General features: G+C 37.3%; 1 protein-coding gene across 16 annotated transcripts in view; it reads right to left on the bottom strand.

The window, feature by feature from the left end:
- Window positions 1–21,289, bottom strand: part of RALYL (RALY RNA binding protein like) — a 380,059-nt gene that overhangs the window by 50,100 nt on the left and 308,670 nt on the right. For all 16 annotated transcript variants that reach the window (XM_065053891.1, XM_065053892.1, XM_065053881.1 and 13 more), the window contains one exon: window positions 7,577–7,609. In XM_065053891.1, coding sequence (XP_064909963.1) covers window positions 7,577–7,609 — 33 coding nt within the window. The remainder of the gene's footprint in view (window positions 1–7,576; window positions 7,610–21,289) is intronic.

Raw genomic sequence — 21,289 nt, 5'->3', positions numbered from 1 at the left:
GAGCAACACAGGCTGATCAACAATGGACAAATACAGATTGACTGGCTTGAACAGCATTATAGGGAATTTGAAATTCAAAACATCAAATTTCAAAATTGCTATATGTTTCAATATATTTATCATGGTGAAGATATTGAATTAAAACTTATTTGCAATGTTCTGGAAACCCATGAAAATAAAGTAAGTCTTTCATATGACGATAGGCATACAAAGGAAGAAAAATTGTCTTGATTTTCAGAGGAGGTGTGAGTAGGGAGCTAGGTCTCATTTGTGAAATTGTTTCACATGCTTGTTAGCCTGCCACAGTAAACTGTGCATATTCACAGAAGCCCACAGAGACTGGTGGACCAAAATGCTACGTTGAAACCTCAGAAATAGGAAATAGGAACATGGTGCTAACACAGACCTCTCCAAACACTGTTTTCTATAACTCCTGGATCAGTGACTACTGTTTGGGCAAAACCCAGTGAGTCTGAAGTAAACTGTGTGTAAAATACCTCCCTTTTTTCTTCTTCGTGTAATCCATTTCTATCCTCACGGCCCTGCATCCCTGTTTATTTCCTTTCAGTTTCCCCCCCCCACCTCCAACCAGAATGTTTCATCTTCCTGACTTTCCTTCAGAAACATTCTCTTGCACATCATTTTCCCTCCTCTGGAGAACATCCTCTCCTGTACAGAGGTGAGACTACAGATATTAAGTTCTGAGGAATTGTTTGTCATTAGCCCAGAACATAAATGACTTACAGATCTATTGTTTTTCTAGAATTACTAATGAAAGAGTACTCTTGAATGACAGAAATAACAGAGCGTAAATACAAGGGGAAAGCAAATAGAATAAATGGAAGAGAAAAAAAAGTGATCTCATGCTCTATTGTCTTTCTCAATTATGAAGCATATTGTTAGTGATATCACTAAAGTCAGAGGGGGGGAAAATAATTTATTAAGGTGCATATTTGTTGAGTTTGTTACTAATAAAAGTTAACAGAATTAGGAAAATACTTTTTTTTTTTTTTGGCCAAATGTGTTAGTTTTTTTTCTATGCAATATATATTTTTCTCTGTGTGTGAAAGTGTAGAATGAAAAAGATCAGGAAAACAGAGGAACCATCAAATAATTATGTAGATGGTAGATGAATAGAAAAATACATAAATTGCGATCTTTAAACACTGAGTAATGACAAAAAAACCCTGCTAAGTGCAGTAACAGCAATAGACCAACGTTATTATTACTGTGGCTTTGTAATCTCTTCTTCAGAGATATCTTCAAACAAAAATAAACCTTTTATAAATTTATGAAACAGTGATATTCATCCACTGTTTCAGAGTCTTATAATAATGGAAAGCAAGCAATTATAGAAACACTTAATCTTTGTGGTGCTTGGTAAATTGTTGTAAGAGAAATGTATCAGTAATACTGCTTGAAATTAAACTGCATAGAGCATCTTCCACATGCAGATCCCCAGCTTTTCATATGTGCTATCATCCCCCAAATCCCTCCTGTCTCTCTGGGAACCACCCTGGCAGCCTCACCATGCACAGAGCCCTTGCAGTCCCCTGACTTCTGCTTCTGACACCAGGCTAAACCTCACATAATTAGAGAGGGGGTTGTTTTGGAGGTTATTCTCTGCAAATGCACAAGACTTGCTCCTGTCTATCGAAGTCACAGAACCTGAGTGGTTTTAAGCATGAGTTACTGCCTGTCTCTAAACGATGAGTTTAATTGTCAAGTGTGTTCAGTCATCTCATATTTTTCATCAAAACACAGCTCCTGAATACCTGATGTGAATGTGAACAAGTTACACAATTATATTCAGGTTTGTATTATTATTAGTTTCATATTAATAGTGCAAAATGCATCCAGTATATAATATTTTTATATTTTTCCTCTGCTGAAGGAAAATAATTTTCTTAGTTCTCTCTTTTCAAAAGCTGAATAGGAACAGTAGGAATAGTGTCTGTGTCCTGGTTTTGTTAAAAACAAGACCAGTGCTCTTTAGTGATTTTTCCTTTCAGCTAAGTTCTCCTAAGTACCTTCTAAGTAACTGTATGTTTTTTCGGACACTGTGCTCTGAAGCTGATAAGATGACCAATGGAATGCATAAGAGGCCCATGTTTAGATTTATTGCTATAATAACCAAGAATTCTGATAAAATTCCACCAGCTCCACCATGAGAGGGGTGTATTTGCGAGGAGGGGCGGACGGAACAGGTGACTAAAACTGACTGAGTATTTCATCTCATACATGTCATACACCCTATAAAAGTGGGAGATCACAAGGGTCTTGCTCTCTTCAACCATGGCTGGCATCTGAAGATAACCCTGCCAGTTGTGCCTGCAAATCTGAGGCCTGACTCCAGACCCTGCATCCCTGAATCCAGTTCTGGTTTGCTGTGAAGTCCCACCCAGGACTTCCGGGTGCCCGCCCTGCAGCCAGTAGAGCGATGCCAACTCCGCGTGGGAGGGCGAAACATTGCTCTACCCCAGACAGTCAAGTTTGGTTTCTATATTTTGCATATTTTCTCTATTTATTGGTAGCATGAGTAAAGCCTTTAAAACTTTTTTTCCAACTTAAAAGTCTCTCTCCCTTTTCCTTCCTTATCACCTTTTCCTAAGCAGAGAGGATGGGGGGGGGATTAACAGAGAGCATCTGCCACAGTTTATTGTCGCCTTGCATTAAACCTTGACAGATTTATTGGTGGCCCTTACAGGGAAAGATAAGAGAAACCGTGACAGTCCGCTCCTTCCACTGGTGCTATCGGATAATCAGGATGGAGGATGAGTGTTATGGCATTTGTTGTACAGAAGGTGACATGTGGCTACATTCTGTTTTGTGCCTTATAACCTAGTGCATGCACAAAAAACCCACCCAAAAAAACACACATGAAAACGAACTTTGGATTGAAAGAACCTGCATAGTTTGGAAGTAGACTGAATATTCTCCTAAAAGAATCTGCAAGAACTAGGGTTTTTTTTATTTTTTATTTTTAACCATCTCACTTCTTCAGAATGGGATCCTTCAAAGTGGTGTTTGAGTGCAGGATTTCCTATAGATCTTCTGCAAAATGGCCTGATGGGAAAGAAAACACTATTGAGCAAGAGGAAGAAATATGGGTGACAAAGTCCAGTTGTTAGACATTTCTCAGAACAATTCTGCCAGAAGAAAATCAGGTGTTTTATTTTATTTTATTTTATTTTATTTTATTTTATTTTATTTTATTTTATTTTATTTTATTTATGTTAGATGCACTTCCTAAAGCTGGGCCCACCATAATTCCTCTGTCTCTTCTAGAAGTACCTGTGGCTCAAAAAGTACCGTAACTATGCTTCAATTTGAAAAAAACATGGCTTTTCTATTATCATACACTTTCTAGAAATAGAGCCTCAGTAAGGAAGGTAGTAGTTCATGCAGATCTCTTGTCTTTTTACTGGGAATGTCAAAAAATGCAGCAATTAGTGCCAACTTCACTTGTATCTCTTATTCTCTCACAACAGACAACTATTCATCATGTAATAAATGCATACAATGCATTTGTTTCGTGGCTCTCTCTGGGTTTTCCACCTAAATTTGTTGTTTATAGTAAACAATCAGTCTTAAAAAGAAGAGTGAAGAAGCAGTTTGCATTGTATTTTTTTTAACATCTACACAAAAGATAGAGAAATACATTGAATCTCAGCTGACAAGCAGATGTATAAAACACATGCATTTTCAAAGACAAACTCGCTGAAGAGCTATTGCCTGCTTATCCAGAAGCAATCCCATTCTCTGCAGCTGGCAGTAAATGAATCTAAGTTCCCACTAGCCTTAAAGAAAATCAGCTCTGTTTCTTACCCTCCTTGTCTCTTCTGAATTCAACAATATGGGACACAGTATTAAATGACACCTAACAAAGAAGACAAAATTTTGTAAAAGTTTGACAAATTCATTAGTTACTGTGATGGATTTTCTTCCACTGCATGTGTTAAACCGTGGATGATATTCTGAAAGTTACATACAATTACAGTTAGATATAAACAAGAATTAATGCAAAGAATTTCTACAGTGTGAAAAGGTTACAAAATGATTATGGTCTCTCTTGGCTGCGTAATACTATTACAGGTTTTAAAAGATGCTGCAATGGCTGTGTCTTCCAAAATGAGTTTTGAATATCAGGGCTCAGACTGATAACCAATTATAAATCTGCATGCAGTATTATCTCTAATTTATCAAGGGCTAAACTTATACATGCAGATAGTTACCATGAATCAGCTGCCATGAAATAGCTGGGTGAATGATGAGTGGCTGGATTAGAAATATAATAAACTAGAGAGAACAATACTTTTGCTCAGGGGACAATTGTTATAGACAACAAAATGACAAATTTGAACAGTTAAAAGTTGTTAGCATTTTAAATATTTTTCATGTAAAAAAATATTATACATCCTTTGTCACAAAGCAGAATTAACATGAGATGGCTCATAGTTTGTCCTTTATGCATTATCAGTTTTTTTTTAACCTCTTGACCTGCCTCATCTTTCCAGGTCTCAGTCTTTCAAAGACCCCTGTGTGAAGATAATTTGATACACTGTGAGTAGTCTTCACTTTGGTGGAATCAGTTTCTAAAACTAAATGCACATTCAAAGTTTTACCAGAACTGTTGCCTCTGATGGTAAAGTCTTCCAGGCATTCTGGCTATTTGCACTTCTTTTTTATTCCGACCCTACATGAACATGAACCCTACACGATATGAAGAGGAAAGAAAGTCCAGACAACTCTCTGTCTAGCTCAGGTTGAATTAGGACACAAAACTCCAGAAGTGTGGAAATAACATCCTGCGCCCCTGTGGGGTAAAACTCACAGTTCAGCACATTAAGAGATATTTCAGCCTTGCCTAGAGGATTTTATTTTCACCTCTAAGAGACAAAGGATGACAACATGTATCTCAAATTCAGCTTTGTATTCTAACCCAAAATGATAACATACTCTATGTGATCCTGACTGCTACCATTAGACACTTGCATTAAAGAGGTTGCCATCACTTCAGTGACAAATTATGCCCCTGTCTTGCACAGGGAGTGAAAAAGTGTGGATTTTTATCTGCTATAAACTTTGCCTAGAGAGAAGGATAAATTGAATTTCCTTTACCACAGCAGCACAAGAGCTGTTATCTCCCTGCATTTGAGACAGAAATCACAAAAGCAAGAGGTGGGGTCTGCTTGTCTCTGTAGTTGGCTGCTTTCTGAGAGAGCAGCAACAATGCATCGTTTTAAGAACCAGTTTTTCTTTACAGGTAGGCTGCAGCCCTACACACACCTGCAGAGCTCAACAAAGTGTGGCAGTCTTGAACTCTTAGGCTGCCACACTTCATGTTCCCTTTCTCTCCCAATAGAACTGACAACAGAAAAGAACCAAGAAGTCATTAGCTTAGCACGACAAAGTGAAAAAACATAATTAGCCCCTACAGGCAGTATAACATAAACGTGGAAACAAATCTCTGTCACAGAAGGGAGATGAGCGCAAGTCTGGTGTGCAGGACTAAGTCATATGTAGGCAACCTAACGTAATTTAGATAGGTGTTTTGACCAACTCCGGCTGCAAAACACAGTAAGGACACCCACATGTTAGTCTAATTGAGGCTAAGTCAGCATTTCTTCTGCAAACACTGTATTTTAAAAGCCTGGTGACTGCAGCTGTTAGTCTGGGTTAAAGCCTTGGATACAGGTCTTGGCACAAGAGCTCATCCTCTGAACAAATAAACCTCCCGATCACTGAGGGACTAGGAAGAGCATCTCTCTGACTGTTGGCACAGGCCTCTCCTCAGACCATGGTGCTCTAACCTCTGCCTGAAGCCCTCCTTTGAGGTGGACAAAATACAACAGTAAAAGGCAAAAGTAGCACAGAGGCAGGGATTAATTTTTACATTTTTTTACCCTTATCATTATGAAGTTGCAAAGAAGAATTCAAGTACATTACAGGCAAACTTCTGGGTAGTTCCTGGAAGAAGCTCTGTCTATTTATTCATGTAAGACTTCCCAAGAGGAATCCAGTTTAGCAACAAAGTCACACACAACAGTGGAGATAATGCTTGTTAACATAGTGGTCACCACCCCACTCATTTGGAGACAAACCCAAACCAAACTATAAAACATAACACTTCTTCTTAGGTAGTCATCCTCAACTATCTTAAAATTTCCAGCAAAGTTCTTAAGACCATGACAGCAACTACAAAAGTAGGATTTATTATTTTATTGTAATTACTATTAATATAATTGCTGCCATTGTCTTGTCTTTGCTTCTTAGGTTTTTATACTTTCAAATTTGCTCCTCAGCCACAATGCCATTCAACTTCTTTTTCAATCTAAGCTTGAGATTTTCAAGTAATCAATTCTTTATGACAGTGGAGGCCTAAAAAAGCAACTCAATAGTACATGTTACAAAGTGGAATAATGAGAGGTAAATAACAGAAGTGACTGAATTTGGTGACGAATTTGGACATTTCAAAGCATGCAAACTAAGAGACAAACTCCCATCACCACCATTTGACCAGAATTTAACTTATTTTTCAACAAGTTTGAGTTGGTAGAAAGTAGAAATGGCAAGAAATTTAAACAAACCGAAGTTACCTTAGAAATTAGGACATATCTCAATCTTGCTTAGTCTGATTTGTTGAGTTTCTTTGTTCACAACTGATACAGCAATTTGGAAGCTAGTCATTATTACATGGTAGAATTAACACTTAAATGTCTACTTAGCATGAGTTCTTTTGTTTGCAGTTTGTGTTCTTGGTAGCATGAAGTACGGTGTTGTGAACAAACAAAAATGAGAATGAAGAGATGTAAAGAATATAGAAACCTGAAGGAGAACAAAATGGCAGTGAGAATGTTAGGGAAATTAGGAAAGATTTAAAGAAAGAAGCTAAGAGGAAAACAGTGCATGAAAAATGAACTTCAGACTCAGAAGAAAAATACAGGTACTTACCTTTAATATATATAATGGTCTACATTTTATAAAATAATGGTAGTTTTCATAGTATGTCACATTTAAAAATAAGTTTTAGAAAGGTGAGCTAATTTTAGTATATAGACCACGTGACTATTTAAGTGGCTATGAAGTCAACAGCTATAATACAAAAATCAGTGTACAAGAGATCTATAATTAGGCTAAAATGTGGTATTTTTCCATTTTATGAATTTGATTTTTTTCCTGTTATTGAAGTATCATCAAACTTTTATTTAAAACAAAATATTACTTATTTGTTCATGGGCTTAGACAAGTGGTATAGGCAATATTTGAAATGGTTTCTGACTGAAACAAAATAATAAAACAGCTACCATTCAGTGCAACATTTAACTCATACATGTCTTTTAGTATAAATTTTTGTTGCTCAATAGAGGTAAAACGTACTTCATAGTATTTTTTCACAAGGAAGATATCCACAAGTTTTTTACTTTATTGACTATAAATTACTTTTTCTAAGCTTAGGTACAGTAAATAACATAATGTTGAATTAGAATGCTTATGCTCAATGTAATATTTTATATAATATTTTTTAATAGTTGAAGATAAAAAGATCTATGGAAATACAAATATTCCTACTTACCCAACGGACAGGAAAGGCTCCTTTGATTCAAGTCTGTCAAGTAAATAACAAAAGTTTTAAATCTACATATACTTTTTTTTCAAGAACATTTATATTATTAATTTAATAAAGTTCCTCTCATGTCAAATTTCTTTTATATCCAACACATAATATGACAACAATAGAAGGGTCTGATCCATTATGCTAGGAATCTGACCTGAAAAAAAATCCCATTTACCTAACTGAACTTTGGTTTAGAAATCAAACATTTACAGAGCAGCACATTGAGGCCTTTTAAATTTCACAGATTCACATGACTTGTGTAGACATTTACATGGAAAGGCTAGAGTGAAGTAGTAATACTTAGTTCTTTGTTTACTTTTTTTTTTTTTTACTTTAAATATAAAATTTATTACAGGTGTAAGAACTTCCCTGATTTGAGGTTTTCCGTACCCACTTTGTTTGCATTTCAACATCCTCTATTCATGTGGCATAGTCAGTTCCTCATCGTGAGAACTTCTAGCCCATCTACCACAATCAGCCTTGCCCTGGAACTGGATGCCACTGGTTTGATAGATGTAGAATCACGCCCAGTTCTAAAACCAGTTGTTAAAAGTGTTGTTCTCCAACTCCCTGCTGTTGCTGCTGTCTCTGTGAGGAGCCGTACCACTTGCACGCTGGCAGAAGACTCTTCTACTGGTAGTTTCCACCCAACCAGAATATATTTAAAAATCCTCATCCAAGTTATTGCACTGTATTTCTGCTCCGGTACCTGCTACTGGCTGTCCTTAGTTTTGTAGTGTGTCCTGGTTGCAATGAGTTTACTAATATCAGCTCCTTGTAAGGACCATTAGCATGTGAGTTTAGGGTCCTTTATAAACATATTTAAAGAAAAGTTACAAGTCTATTATTTTGAGAGGCTGCATGACATGCAAATGATGCAAAAGTTCTGTTGGGCTAATTTTCACGGAGAGTACTGTGTTAAGAGAACAGCGAATAAGAACCCCAGGTACTTAATGTCTTTTTGTAGACTTTCAGAAAAGTGTTTCTAACAAAGCAAAGTATGTTACATCCAGAACTGAACATTTCATTTGGACGAACCCTCGTATCTGAAATCAGTTCAGTCTCACAACACAATCTCTGAAATAGAACTGTAAACAACAGGACTAATTGAAAACAGAAGGACTGTAAATAATTTGTCAATGTTTTAAGAATTAACATTTTCTGTAAATCATCTTTTGTAGAAAAATGGCCAAGTACATGTGCAGACATTATTCATTTAGCAAAGATTTTGTCCAAAAAGCTCACAAACTAATACACCATTTTGGTTTGGCCATTTGTCCAGAAAGGTATTTACAAAAGGTGAACTTGTCACTGTGCTTTTGAAAGGATTATATGATTTTGTTTTAATTGAAAAATACTGCAAAAGCCTTTACTTCTCAAAAGAAGTTTTCCAAAATCACTAATGGAAATAACTTAGGAGCCTGTCTTCATTCACAGGTCTGGCTTCCAATGTGCTTTAAACCTGGTCTCCTGGGTTTAGATTTCCAGCAGTGGCAAGGACAACTTGCACAAGGCTTGAGGATAGGCCAAAATGTATCCAAAACATAGTAACTTTTCTGTTGTCCTCATGGCTCCACCCCACGTTCTGATTTCTTTCTGGGATTGTGATCCACATGGAAGTGAGAGAACGGAAGAGGGAATCACTGATGGACTTGTGTGTACCTGGAAGCACAGTGTAAGCCCAAATCTGGGTCTCCCCATGCTCAGAGGGATGCTTCAATACCGCAGTCCGTGCCGTCATGAATGATTTCCCTCCCAGACTGCCAGTGCTGCACTCCAAACCCCTCAGAGCACCAAGAAAATGCTTCACTTGGAAACCTCTGTGCTTAGGCAGTACTGCCAGAGAGCAATAAAGTGGTGGGGCCCATCACATGGGTGGTTGTATCCTTCTCCTGCAGACTTTGTGCAGCCAACCACACCAGCTTCATGGACCAGCTGTTCCTGCTGTGGGTCGCACTGTTTCAGGAAAACATCTGCACCAGCTTTGCAGCTTCTCTCTGCTGTATGAGGAAAAGCCCAACTAGTGTTACACTTTTGTTTCCTGTTTTTCTACTTAATGAAATGAGATTTGGGAAGTACTCAGCATTTGGCTCAAGAGACTAATGAGCAAAGAATGAAAGTTCCTATACATTTACATACTTCATAACACAGAAATTTTGTTATGAAGAGGCACCTGGCACTATCCTGATGGAGGACATTCTGGTGGATTTTACTTGCAAACAAAAAGCGTGTAATAGAATGCCCTGTGAACAAAATACTGCAATTAAAAATCTATTTTAAATCCATTCTCAGGCTGGAACTCAATTTGATTTAAATAGTGCTGCCCTAGGTTTGACCCCTCTCTAGTATATTTGACTAAATGGTTTTAGATAATTTCCTGCATTACTTTAAATTAGTTCAAGTGTTCCTCATAGTAAAGGAATACAATTATATGTTGGCCTTTTATTTAAATTGGTAATTCAATATATGGCAAATTAATATAAAAGTTTTAAAATTGCAACACCATATAAAATAACATCCTATATCATCTTTACTGCTGACATTTATCAATATATATTATAGATATTTTGCCTTTCTTTTCTAGCCTGCAGTACACCAAATTCTCCAGAGTTTTGAGAAAGTCTTGCATAATTAAATACTAAATCTCAAAAAGAGCAATCCTGATAAGCTCTGAGGGGGTCTGTCATACACCTTCGGAAAAATGTTGAAACAGAAATTTCATTTCTTGCAAAAATGTCTTGAGTATGCAAGAAATACTATTTCGTACAATAAACAAAGGGAATTATATTTTAATTATGTAGGAATGGTAATGAAGCTGGAGTGATCAGTGTTCTTCTCCCTTCCTTCCTCCCTTCCTTCCTTCCTTTCTTCCTTCCTTCCTCCCCTCCCTTCCCCTCCCCTTCCCCTCCCCTTCCCTTCCCTTCCCTTCCCTTCCCTTCCCTTCCCTTCCCTTCCCTTCCCTTCCCTTCCCTTCCCTTCCCTTCCCTTCCCTTCCCTTCCCTTCCCTTCCCTTCCCTTCCCTTCCCTTCCCTTCCCTTCCCTTCCCTTCCCTTCCCTTCCCTTCCCTTCCCTTCCCTTCCCTTCCCTTATATAATGGTTTCCCTTCCCTTCCCTTCCCTTCCCTTCCCTTCCCTTCCCTTCCCTTCCCTTCCCTTCCCTTCCCTTCCCTTCCCTTCCCTTCCCTTCCCTTCCCTTCCCTTCCCTTCCCTTCCCTTCCCTTCCCTTCCCTTCCCTTCCCTTCCCTTCCCTTCCCTTCCCTTATATAATGGTTTCCCTTCCCTTCCCTTCCCTTCCCTTCCCTTCCCTTCCCTTCCCTTCCCTTCCCTTCCCTTCCCTTCCCTTCCCTTCCCTTCCCTTCCCTTCCCTTCCCTTCCCTTCCCTTCCCTTCCCTTCCCTTCCCTTCCCTTCCCTTATATAATGGTTTCTGTGACTTTAAGCAATTTCAGTCCAAGATAATTTTTCTAGACACCAGTATCTGTTGTTGGATAGAATTAGGGAAGAAGCTCATTCCATCTTCTGAAACTGCCTTGAATACCATTATAAACATTGGCAAGTTTTTTTAAGAAGCACTGTCATATTCTGGAATAAATAAATGTTAGAGCAGCTGTATAGAAGATCTAATCTGTTAGAACTGTTTCAGAAACCAAGGGTGTGGAGGAATAATTTACAGCTTTATGTCATTTTTTATAGTTGTTCTTAATCAGTTTAATTAGCTCTGCTTCCAGCTGGTGGTAGACATTGCAACTGATCACTTTGGTTAGAAAAACAGCACAAACTGTACTGTTTTCATTACTATTGTGTAATATCAAATACTGCATTAATATGAAAACATAAGAGTGCTCTGGGAAGTTCTTTTCCACAAAGCTAAATGCTTCTGTTATTTATTGAAACATACAAATTCTAGTACAAAATAAAACACATCCCTCAAACCATGGAGAGAAATTAGCGTAATGCAAACTCACAATGTATTTTCTCAGTGCAAACTTACTCTTTTGACATGATAACTGACTTAATGGATGGAAGAAGAGATGTATAGGAGGTAACAGCATGATTTTTAAAGTTTTTGACATTGTCTTATATGAGAGTCTCGTATTCAAGCTGGGAAGAGATGATCTAGTTACCTTAAGGGAAACATACATTAAGCCGAAAAACCCCAACATGCCTATGCACAAAGAATGATGTCCATGTGAAAGGGGGAAACATTAAATAGTAGGAACACTCAGGACTATGTTTTGTTCAGCTTTGCTTACCATAAATGATTCAAACAACAAAATAGAGACTATATATGTAAAAGAGATAAGAAAGAGCTGTTTTCTAAACAGTCCAGCAACCAGAGTTAAAATTTGAAATTGGTTTGATAAATTGGAGAAATGGTCTGAAATCAGTGTAATGAAATTAAAAAAAAAAAAAAAAAATCAGTGAGAATTTAAGAACAAGAACTACTCTATATGTATATGAAACAGAGGATTATTGGCTAAGAGCTGCTACAAAGGGAGATTGGACTAGATGATCTTTCGAGGTCCCTTCTAATTCCTAACATTCTGTGATTCTGTAAAAAAAAAAAAAAAAAGTTTGAAGATAGCAAGAGCTGAGTAACAGGATACTATTTAGTGTGGGTACATATTAAACCATCTTTCCTCAAAGCTGATGAATTCCTGGTTGCTGCACTGTGCCAGCATTTTATGACAGGAAAGGGGTAAATGGGAAAATCAAATGGAGAGCAATTAAGACTTTAAAAGAGGAGAAGCTTTAGATACATGGAAATGCCATATCAGGTAGAGGTTATTGGGTCCTATATGTATTCTCTGAAATAGGAATTTTACCTTGAAAATATTAGCTGGAGTTGATCCTTCCAACACTGGCATTCCTGCTAGTGATCTAGGAGCTAGGGGTTCTGCCATTTGCATCCTTTCTTCTGCATGAAAAGAGGCCTAAAATTTCTGCATATACAGACCCTAGGGGCTATCTGCCTGCAACAGCTCACTGGAGTCACTGAATATGGGTGGCAAGGCACAGGAACAGGATGCCCAGAGAAGCTGTGGATGTCCCATCCATGGAAGTGTTCAAGGCCAGGCTGGATGGGCCTGTTCTAGAGAAACAGGGAGGTTGGAACTAGCTGATCTTTAAGGTCCCTTCCAACCCAAACCATTCTATGATTCTATAATTATGTGAATATGGAAGTCTAGAATAAAGACCAGATAACACAGGAAGAATCAAATACAAAGGCTGCCACTCTAAATAAGCATGCCTGTAAGCTATTGACGTGTCACTCTTGAGAAATACTTTTTGCCATGCTATCCCCTGCTGGTTCCATCTAATTCCCATTTGGAAAGCAGTCTGTAGCATTCAGCAGCTAATTCCTGCCTGCCAAGCGGGTCCTAAATCACACAGGTTCTCTCCAATATCTGTTCCAGGAATGTTTCAGGTTAACTTCTGTTTCAGTCTATATTAACTACTGACATGTCCCAACTTCTCACTTGAGGCACTGCTATTACGTGAGGAACACAAGCTGATCACATAACACAAGTTCACAAACTGTAAGCATGTTCAATTTTGTACCTTTGTTCAAGTAAGCATACTCTGGAGAATGAAAGTATCTCCACGCCACAGCCATTAATTTTAATTTCCTTTTTCCTGTGATATGCTAGGAGTTGCTAAATTTTGCAAAAATCTATGCTCCCAACAAAAGAAAGAATTTTGAAAAAAATATAGTGGTGTACTTAGCTATCTACCTTAATGTTCTCTTTCTGACAGCTTTAATCATGCTGTGCATGAAGCTGATGTCACCTGACCCTCTTCTGCTCTAAATCAGAGTAAGAACATTCAGGTCAATATGTACTGATCTAAAAACGTCTGGAATGAGTTCATCAGGGTGGGCTGAACAAAACAGTGTTGACTGATATAATGCACACAATCAATACTACTTTACTGCATGGCTATTTGTAGTCACAAAGAGATGAAGGTTAATGCAGGCATTGCCTTTGAGGATCCCAAGGGTAGAGGCTTAATCTCCTTTTCCTTCAATGACACTACTAACACTTAAAAGTAGTTACGGGAGGGGCACCACTCTGATGATGATGATTCATGTTTGCAATGCTGTTTCATAGAATAATCTCATTCTTGCAAGACTGAACAATACATCATACATTTTAATGTCAATAAATATTTGAAATTGCTCATTTCTTAGGACTCATAATAAATTCACATACATTTATGAATACATTTGTTATTTTTCAGTAAAACAGCCAATGCTTTTGCCAGAAGTTCTGGGAATACAAGCAACATAATCTATCAAAAAGGAGGCAGACTGGATAATGTATGTCAAGAGAATGTACTCCAAGACTAGTGGAATTCACCAAGAAATAAACTTCTGGAGCGACTTCATTGTTAATAATTCACTGCATATTAATATTTTGTTGTTGATTCTCTGTGTTGCACACAGCATAGCCTACCATGTTATCTGTAATCTTACTTAACAATCCATTTTATTATAAAACTAAGTATACTCTAAATCTTTTATTTCAATGTTATTCACAAGACTTTAAAATATGTGACAAGCTACAGCCTCTTATTTATATAGTCTTATTATTCATTCACAGAATACTGAATCCGTAACCCAGAATCATATTTCTATTGCTCATTGTAAGCCACCTAAACTGTGCCCTTGAAGTACATCAGCAGCTCCCACACTGAATTACAGCCTTCTATACAATTAGTCGTGTTACACTATGTGAGAACCAATGCCTAATTACGAGCTCACAAAGTGGTGCTCTGAAGCACAGCCTTCCTCTGCATTTCTGATTGCTGCTGCAATTAAGGGTTTACTAAATTTCTGAAAATGAAGAATCCCACTGTTCATTTGTCATGTTAGGACAGGCCTTTCTCTGTCCTGTATCACCAACTGTATTTTCTTACATTTAAGACCTCCATAAAATTAATAAGACAGTTACCAAACAACAGTGTTTGCAAAAACAGATACTGTTTCTATGATGCCTGCTTCATTAAAACTCAAAGGTAGAAAAGTGACCATAGCATATGTTTCTGACTTCTTTAAAAAAAAATGTGGTTTAGGTACTATCATTTTTAAGCTAACAGAAGCACAGTTGAGTATCTACAGAAAGCAAAGTCTTTCTGCTAGGACACACTTAATCCAATTCCGATTATTTCTTAAGTGAAAGAAGCCATGCAGAAATAAAGGGTGGAATTCTCATATGTAATAGCTGATAGGAACAAGGCTCAGACTGTCAAGATTTAAACTGAATGAATGACTGAAAGTACTATTTCTGTTTGCCTGCAGGAAAAACCATCAGTGCTCTGGCTCTTTTAGGAATTTACTTTGTGAATTATAAGTCAAAGTTTTTTCATTCACATTAGCAACACAAATTCTTGGATAAGAAAGGAGTCATAATATTTTCAATGCTATTCGAAGGTTGTGAATATGTTTTCTGATCCACCGTGGTATGCATAGTGATTAAAAATAATGAAAAAATAAGATGGTTTTATGGTTAGTTACTTTAGCTATAGTATACTGCCTTAGGTTTCATGAATAAAGTAAGAAAGAAGATTAAACAGCAGGAAAAAATGAAAAGCAATACTAACAGAACAGGCTGTTCTCCATATTTGCTAATCTCTGACCATGAGTGTGATTATGGTGTCTGGGCTTTTGTGGAAGAAAACAACCTCAGTCATGTGGTATCATTAGGAAAATACTCAGCTGGGAAAAGGGATGCAGCTCTTCTGCAGATGTGTATATGTTGGTGTCACTGACCTCTTAATAACAACAATAACAAAAAAATAACCTAGCAAAACCTGAGAAAAGTCTGTGGAAGTCTGAAGAATAACTTGAGGGCAGATGGGAAGAAAGGCAAGTGCTAGTCTTTCAGTCTATGCAGGACTTAATTAAAAATGAATCTAAGTTGAGACCATAGTTTGAAAATTCTGGTGCAGGTGAATACAAGCAAACATGATAAAAATGTGATATTTAGGATATACTGATAATCTGAGAAGGAATATCTTCCCTAGTCACCAGATGTAGTTTCTAAAAGGCAATGAGCAGTATTTTTGAAATAGTGAAAGAAAAAAAAAAGAAAAAAAGACAGTTTTGTTATGCTAGTTGTTATTGGAGTTACCACACCAATTAGGAATAACATGACTGAATGAACAAATCAAGATGACGTGTACAGGGTATATTTTAGTCTTGAATTTTTTCTCTATCTGTGATTTGTCGACAGAAGCAGAGGTTTTCCTGGGTATTACTAAGGACCTGAGACCCTCCCCATTTTCCCCTCTCTAAACTTATCAGGTGCTGGACATTCATGGTCTAGATCCTGTGAAAGGGAAAACATGTCCTTGTCTGGCTCTCCCAAACCCTCTGAGCACCTGGATTTGTTCTTTAAATATCTTTGGGACTGGATTGATTGTTGCACTGACATAATTCAGAAATGCAAAGCAGAATGCGTTGCCTTCCATCAGCAGATATTTTTTTTCTTATTCTTATGATATAAGTTATTTGACATGAGGCTTTTTCCTTGGAAGAGAGAAATAAACAAAAAATCAGACCAAACTGAACCACTGAATCTGCTGTAGCTTTGTATCTGTGCCTTTTAACATTTTTAATATAATTGAGAATGCCACTTAAGTTCTTGACACAAGCAGAACTTGGACTGTTTCTTGTGAATTTTAAGTGGAAATTTCAGACTAAATGATCATTTTTTGTGTACAGTAATGAATACTTTAAATGTGATCAGTGAGAACATTCTTTAATCAAATGAATGTGCCTAGAAATGTTGTTTTATGGAAGTTAGATCTTTAGTCAGGAAAAGAGCTGTAGCTATTGCATTGAAATAAAATAGCTTATTTCATGAAGGAAGGTAATCAAAGGCATCAAGAAAATACATTTCTGTAAAAAGATTGCACTATGTAATCTTAGTATGATGTATTCATCAAAAGACTATGTTCCATAAGCATAAATGATTTTTGTTCATTCAGTATGCAAAAAACATAAGAGGTATAATCACAATTTAATGTAAATGTGAAGTATCAGAAAATAATCGTCAGGTTTATTTTCTGTTGACTGGACTGTGTCTTTATGCTCTGGTAGGTCAGTATTAAAAATGAACTCACAAATGCATTAAGAAAAAGAAGGAATAAAGAAGAAACTTTTTGGAAATCTAGGACAGTATTCAATCAGGAAAGATCCTTATAACCTGCAGTTATTTTTCTTATATGCCAGTAGGTCAAAACATATTGCTAATACACTGCTAATGGGCACACTACAGCAGCAATTATGCAAAATAGTGCAGTATTCAAATAGAATAGTAACGCTTTTTTGGCACAGAATGCTTTGAGTTTATGTTATGCTTTGAAATGGGAGGGATGATCTCAAGAAGTGTTCTACCCTGGAAGAAGTGATCATGCTGCCCATCACTGTGCCTTTCACGCTTTCTCCTGAAATGAAGGGTGCCCAGGAGTGCTCAGAAAAAATAATGGATTGCTCTAAGGACTGAGAGAGAAACCAAACCACAGCAAACTCTATTAATGATGTCATAAAATAAATCTGAGAAGCAGAAAGCAAGTAGAGAAAGTCTGTAAACAATTCTTTAAGCCTCTGTTACAAAATAAAACTTCAAAACCAAAGGAAATGCAAGATGTGTAACATAATCCGATCAGTTTTGTGATGGAGATTATAGAAGTAAAATGTACTGAGGAAAGTGATAAGGTGTTTTTGTTAAAGAAAAATAAAACTTTTATATAAAAACATAATCATACCCTGTAAATAAAAAAGCATATTTTTCCAGTATATCAATATTAGGTGTTTAAATAGAACAATTCCCTCCAGAGGCCATGGGACTCATGAAATAGTAAAGGCTGTTTAATATGGCTAATTAGTATCATGTTAAATTGAGCATGCTGAATATACATTTCAATTGCATTACAAGAAGTGTTTGGGAATGGGAAATGACTGCAGTATCTAATACCATTGGGGGAGCGCTGAAACATTAGCCTGAAGCTTCAGAGAGTGGCTTGGAAAGAACTTGCCCTCAAGGGACACCTTTGCCAGGGTCACCATTGCTACAGACTGGTCGTGCTGTGGGAACTCAACCACTACTGGACAGAGAACTGGTCAGCTAAGGCAACCTGGCAAGAAACTAGTTCACTTGTTAATCCATCCACTAAATCCATCCTGCTAATTGTTTCATGTCAGAACCTGCCTCAGCTTGACGGATGCCAGGCTGGGTGGCTTCATGCCCAACCAGTAATGGGAACACCGGGAGGAACTGGGCTTGAAGAACTCTTCACTGGGCCTTCAAGATGTGGCACTGGGGCAAGGCCAGTTTCCCTCATTGTGGCCTTGTGAGGAAGCTTGGAGTTTGGCAAGGGTGAAAATAATCCACATGGGGAAGGTTAGTCTTATCTAAATCAGTCTTGGAAATGTTTATAGGTCAACTACAATCTTCAATTCTGTAGAGCAAAGTGAGTGATTAGATACCTTGTCAGTGCTGAGTAACTTGCCCTCCTAGCTTACTTCCAAATCCTAGCCCTCTGCTTTCCTATGTTATACAATTATAATATTAGTTCATGCCTGGGGAGTTCACCTTTGGTAAACAAATTACTTTTCTCAGAAAGCAGACTCAGATGTGATCTGGAACACTTTGGTCCCAACTCCCTCCCATTTGTACCAGTATCACTGCACTGGTTTTGGATCCCCATGGCCCATGTGGTCACCAGCAAGTCCACCCCAGCACCTCACACAGGAGCCTGTAGAAGCCATGCTCGTTTTCATGCCACTAATAATTTCACCATTCTGCTAGTGCATGCCGCAGTCTTTTCATTATTTCAAGACACTCAAAAATGAGTGCTTCCCCATTCTTCTCAAATCACCCTGTCTTCGTTACTGCTAGAGAATGCTGATCCATCAGAGTATTTGCAGTTGCTTCTACTTGGGGCACAAACCCAGAGGACAAAAACAGTAAATGGACTTTCATATGCTGGCACAGAACTTCTTTAGTGAAATACTGATCAAAACATGACTAAATGAAAAAGACAAAGTGTGATCCTTTTTTTTACCATAACAGTGCTCCCAAAGATTGCTTTAACATATTTGTGTCAGCACCTTTAATCTTCACTTTGTATTTCAAAGATATGCACATTAGCCAGTAAAGTTAACTTCTGCTTGAGGCTAGACCCAAATAACAAGATGTAAAATAATTTTAAGATGCAGCTTTGTAAAGCACTTTATTTTCTGCAGAAGTACTGTACTAAAAAAAGGAAATTTGCAGCAATTTTGAACTTTCTGGGATTTAGGTCCCCCCTCACATACTGAACAATGCAAATCAGGGGGGAAGCTGCTGGAGCTAACAGTTATGGTAGATTTAAGCTGATTCCTCTGTGCTACCCTAAGCATATCTGTATTTGTTCATTGAATATACTCATAGTTAATAATGTGTTTAGCAGTTTTCTGAAGCAAAGTCTAAATCCTTCTGTTATTCAAATATTTTTAAGTCCTAATCCAAAATGGAAGTTATTTTTTTATGGATTGAGAGGCCTTGTCATGACACAGACCTGGTGCCACAGGACTCTAACTCTGTCCCTGCACACCTAGACAGTGTCTCTGTACACCTCCCAGGGCACCTGCTTCTACTTCCACCTTTTTATGCCTCTTTTTTGTGTTTTGTTTTGTTTTGTTTTGTTTTGTTTTGTTTTGTTTTGTTTCAGGAGCTCCTTGTTCATCTGTGCAGGCCACCTGCTACTTTTGCTTGATTTCTTGTCCATCAGGATGAGCTGTTCTTGAACTTGAAGAAGGCGATCCTTGTAGATCAGACAGCTCTCCTGGCCCCTCTTCTCTCTGGGACAGTGTCCCATGGGATTACTCCAAGCAGTCAAGGGCTATGATCAAGGGGATCTTCAGACGGTAGGAATTAGGGTATTAATTACATTTAAGAGAGAAGAAGTCGTCGAAGTAAATTCTAGTCCAGTGAACAGCAAAAATTTTTGCTGACTTCACTAGGTCCATGATGTCTTTTAAATTCTCTGTATTGCTTTTAACTACAGCTTTTTTATTTTTTTTCTATGAACTGTACCAGGAATGCTAGCATCAAAAAGATGTGAAAGGAAGTGGAATAATAAACTAGAGTACAAAGGAGAGACTGGATATATGAATAACTTCATACATAAATTGAAGAAGAAACAATATGCACTTATCTGTCTTGCATCTTGTTATTCCTATAGTTGAAAAAAAAAGGTGACATGTCTCACATTTAGGTTTATGCTCAGTTTCACATAGGTGAGATTAAATGAGATCATTTTCACACAGATTATAAAACTATAAAGGATAAAAAAAAGACTGTAGATCCTCAACTGACCAAGTATTCTTGTATCATACCCGGCAAAAGTGGATCTAATAACTTTGATCATAAGCGAATTATGTGGGTATAACATGTCATAGGACATTGGTTGCTCTGTATTAATTACTCATGTGCATATCCAGCTATAAATGTGATGCAGGTTTCTTTTCAGAGATGCAGAGTACTTTGAATAAGTTTGAAACCTCAAATACTTCACGATAAATAAAATCATGCAACCCTGAGCAGCACTCCTGCTTGCTTACCTTAAAATTGTTCTTAAATGTGTCTCAAATATCCAAAAATACTCTAAAAATCGATAACAAATGAGACTGAACAAACAATAGGTGTTACCCTTAATATCATGATGCTTATGAAAACACCACATGTGTGTCAAAGCTTGTTTAAATGACTATATAGCACATCTACTGTTTCCTCTTTATCCACTAAATCAGCTGTCTTGCCAGAGAAGGAAATTATATTTCTTCAACATAACTTGCTCTTGACAATTATATGATGGAATTTATTCACTATCTCGTTATCCTCTAGGTGTTGATAACTAGATTATTTAATAATTTGTTCTAGTATATTTCTGGCAATAAAAGCTAGGCTGACCTGATAATTTTCTGGGTCCTGCTCTTCTTAAAAATAGGTATAATGCCTGCCCATACCCTCTGGTTTTCTGCCTTATATGTCCTCCATAAGGTTTTGAAAACAATCACTAATAGTCCACACATAGATTCAGTTAGTCCTTTAAACCCTCTAGGGTGAATCTCATCATGCCATTTTCATTGAATTCACTTATTCAAATACTGGTTAGCCAATACTTTTATTCTATATCCTTTGGTTAAAATTGATTTTCTTAAACAGCAGGTCAACTAACATCTTTTGCTAATGCAGAAGCAGCCTTTTCTGTATCATCTACTATCTGGTCTCCTTTTCCCACTAAGTAATGGCACTACAAAAAAGCAGAGGAAGTTCCTCTACTAATAATCTTTTTGTTGCCTTCTGATACTGTTACGTGGCTTAGCCTGTCTGGTGTCCCATTAGATGACTCTGCTGTTCTTTTCTACTCACTTCTAGTCACAGGGCTTTGATATTGTACAATTCCTTTTCATTTTTCAGGATGTCAAAGAAACTTGATGCTGCCATATTATTCTACTCCTGCTTGGTGGGAATATTCTGTTCTACCTAAAGCACAGTCAATGCAAGATTTCCTGCACTCCTTTTGTCCCTAAAATGTCTTTCTAATATATCTTACTTACCAGTTCCCTGAGCTCATTAAAGTCTGTCCTCTCTGAAACCATTATCATATTTCTGCTGCTCTCAG

The sequence above is a fragment of the Columba livia genome, chromosome 2 (genome assembly GCF_036013475.1).
Source record: "Columba livia isolate bColLiv1 breed racing homer chromosome 2, bColLiv1.pat.W.v2, whole genome shotgun sequence".
Lineage (NCBI taxonomy): Eukaryota > Metazoa > Chordata > Aves > Columbiformes > Columbidae > Columba > Columba livia.
Note: the sequence above shows the minus strand (reverse complement) of the source record. Positions and strands in the feature narration are given on the sequence as shown.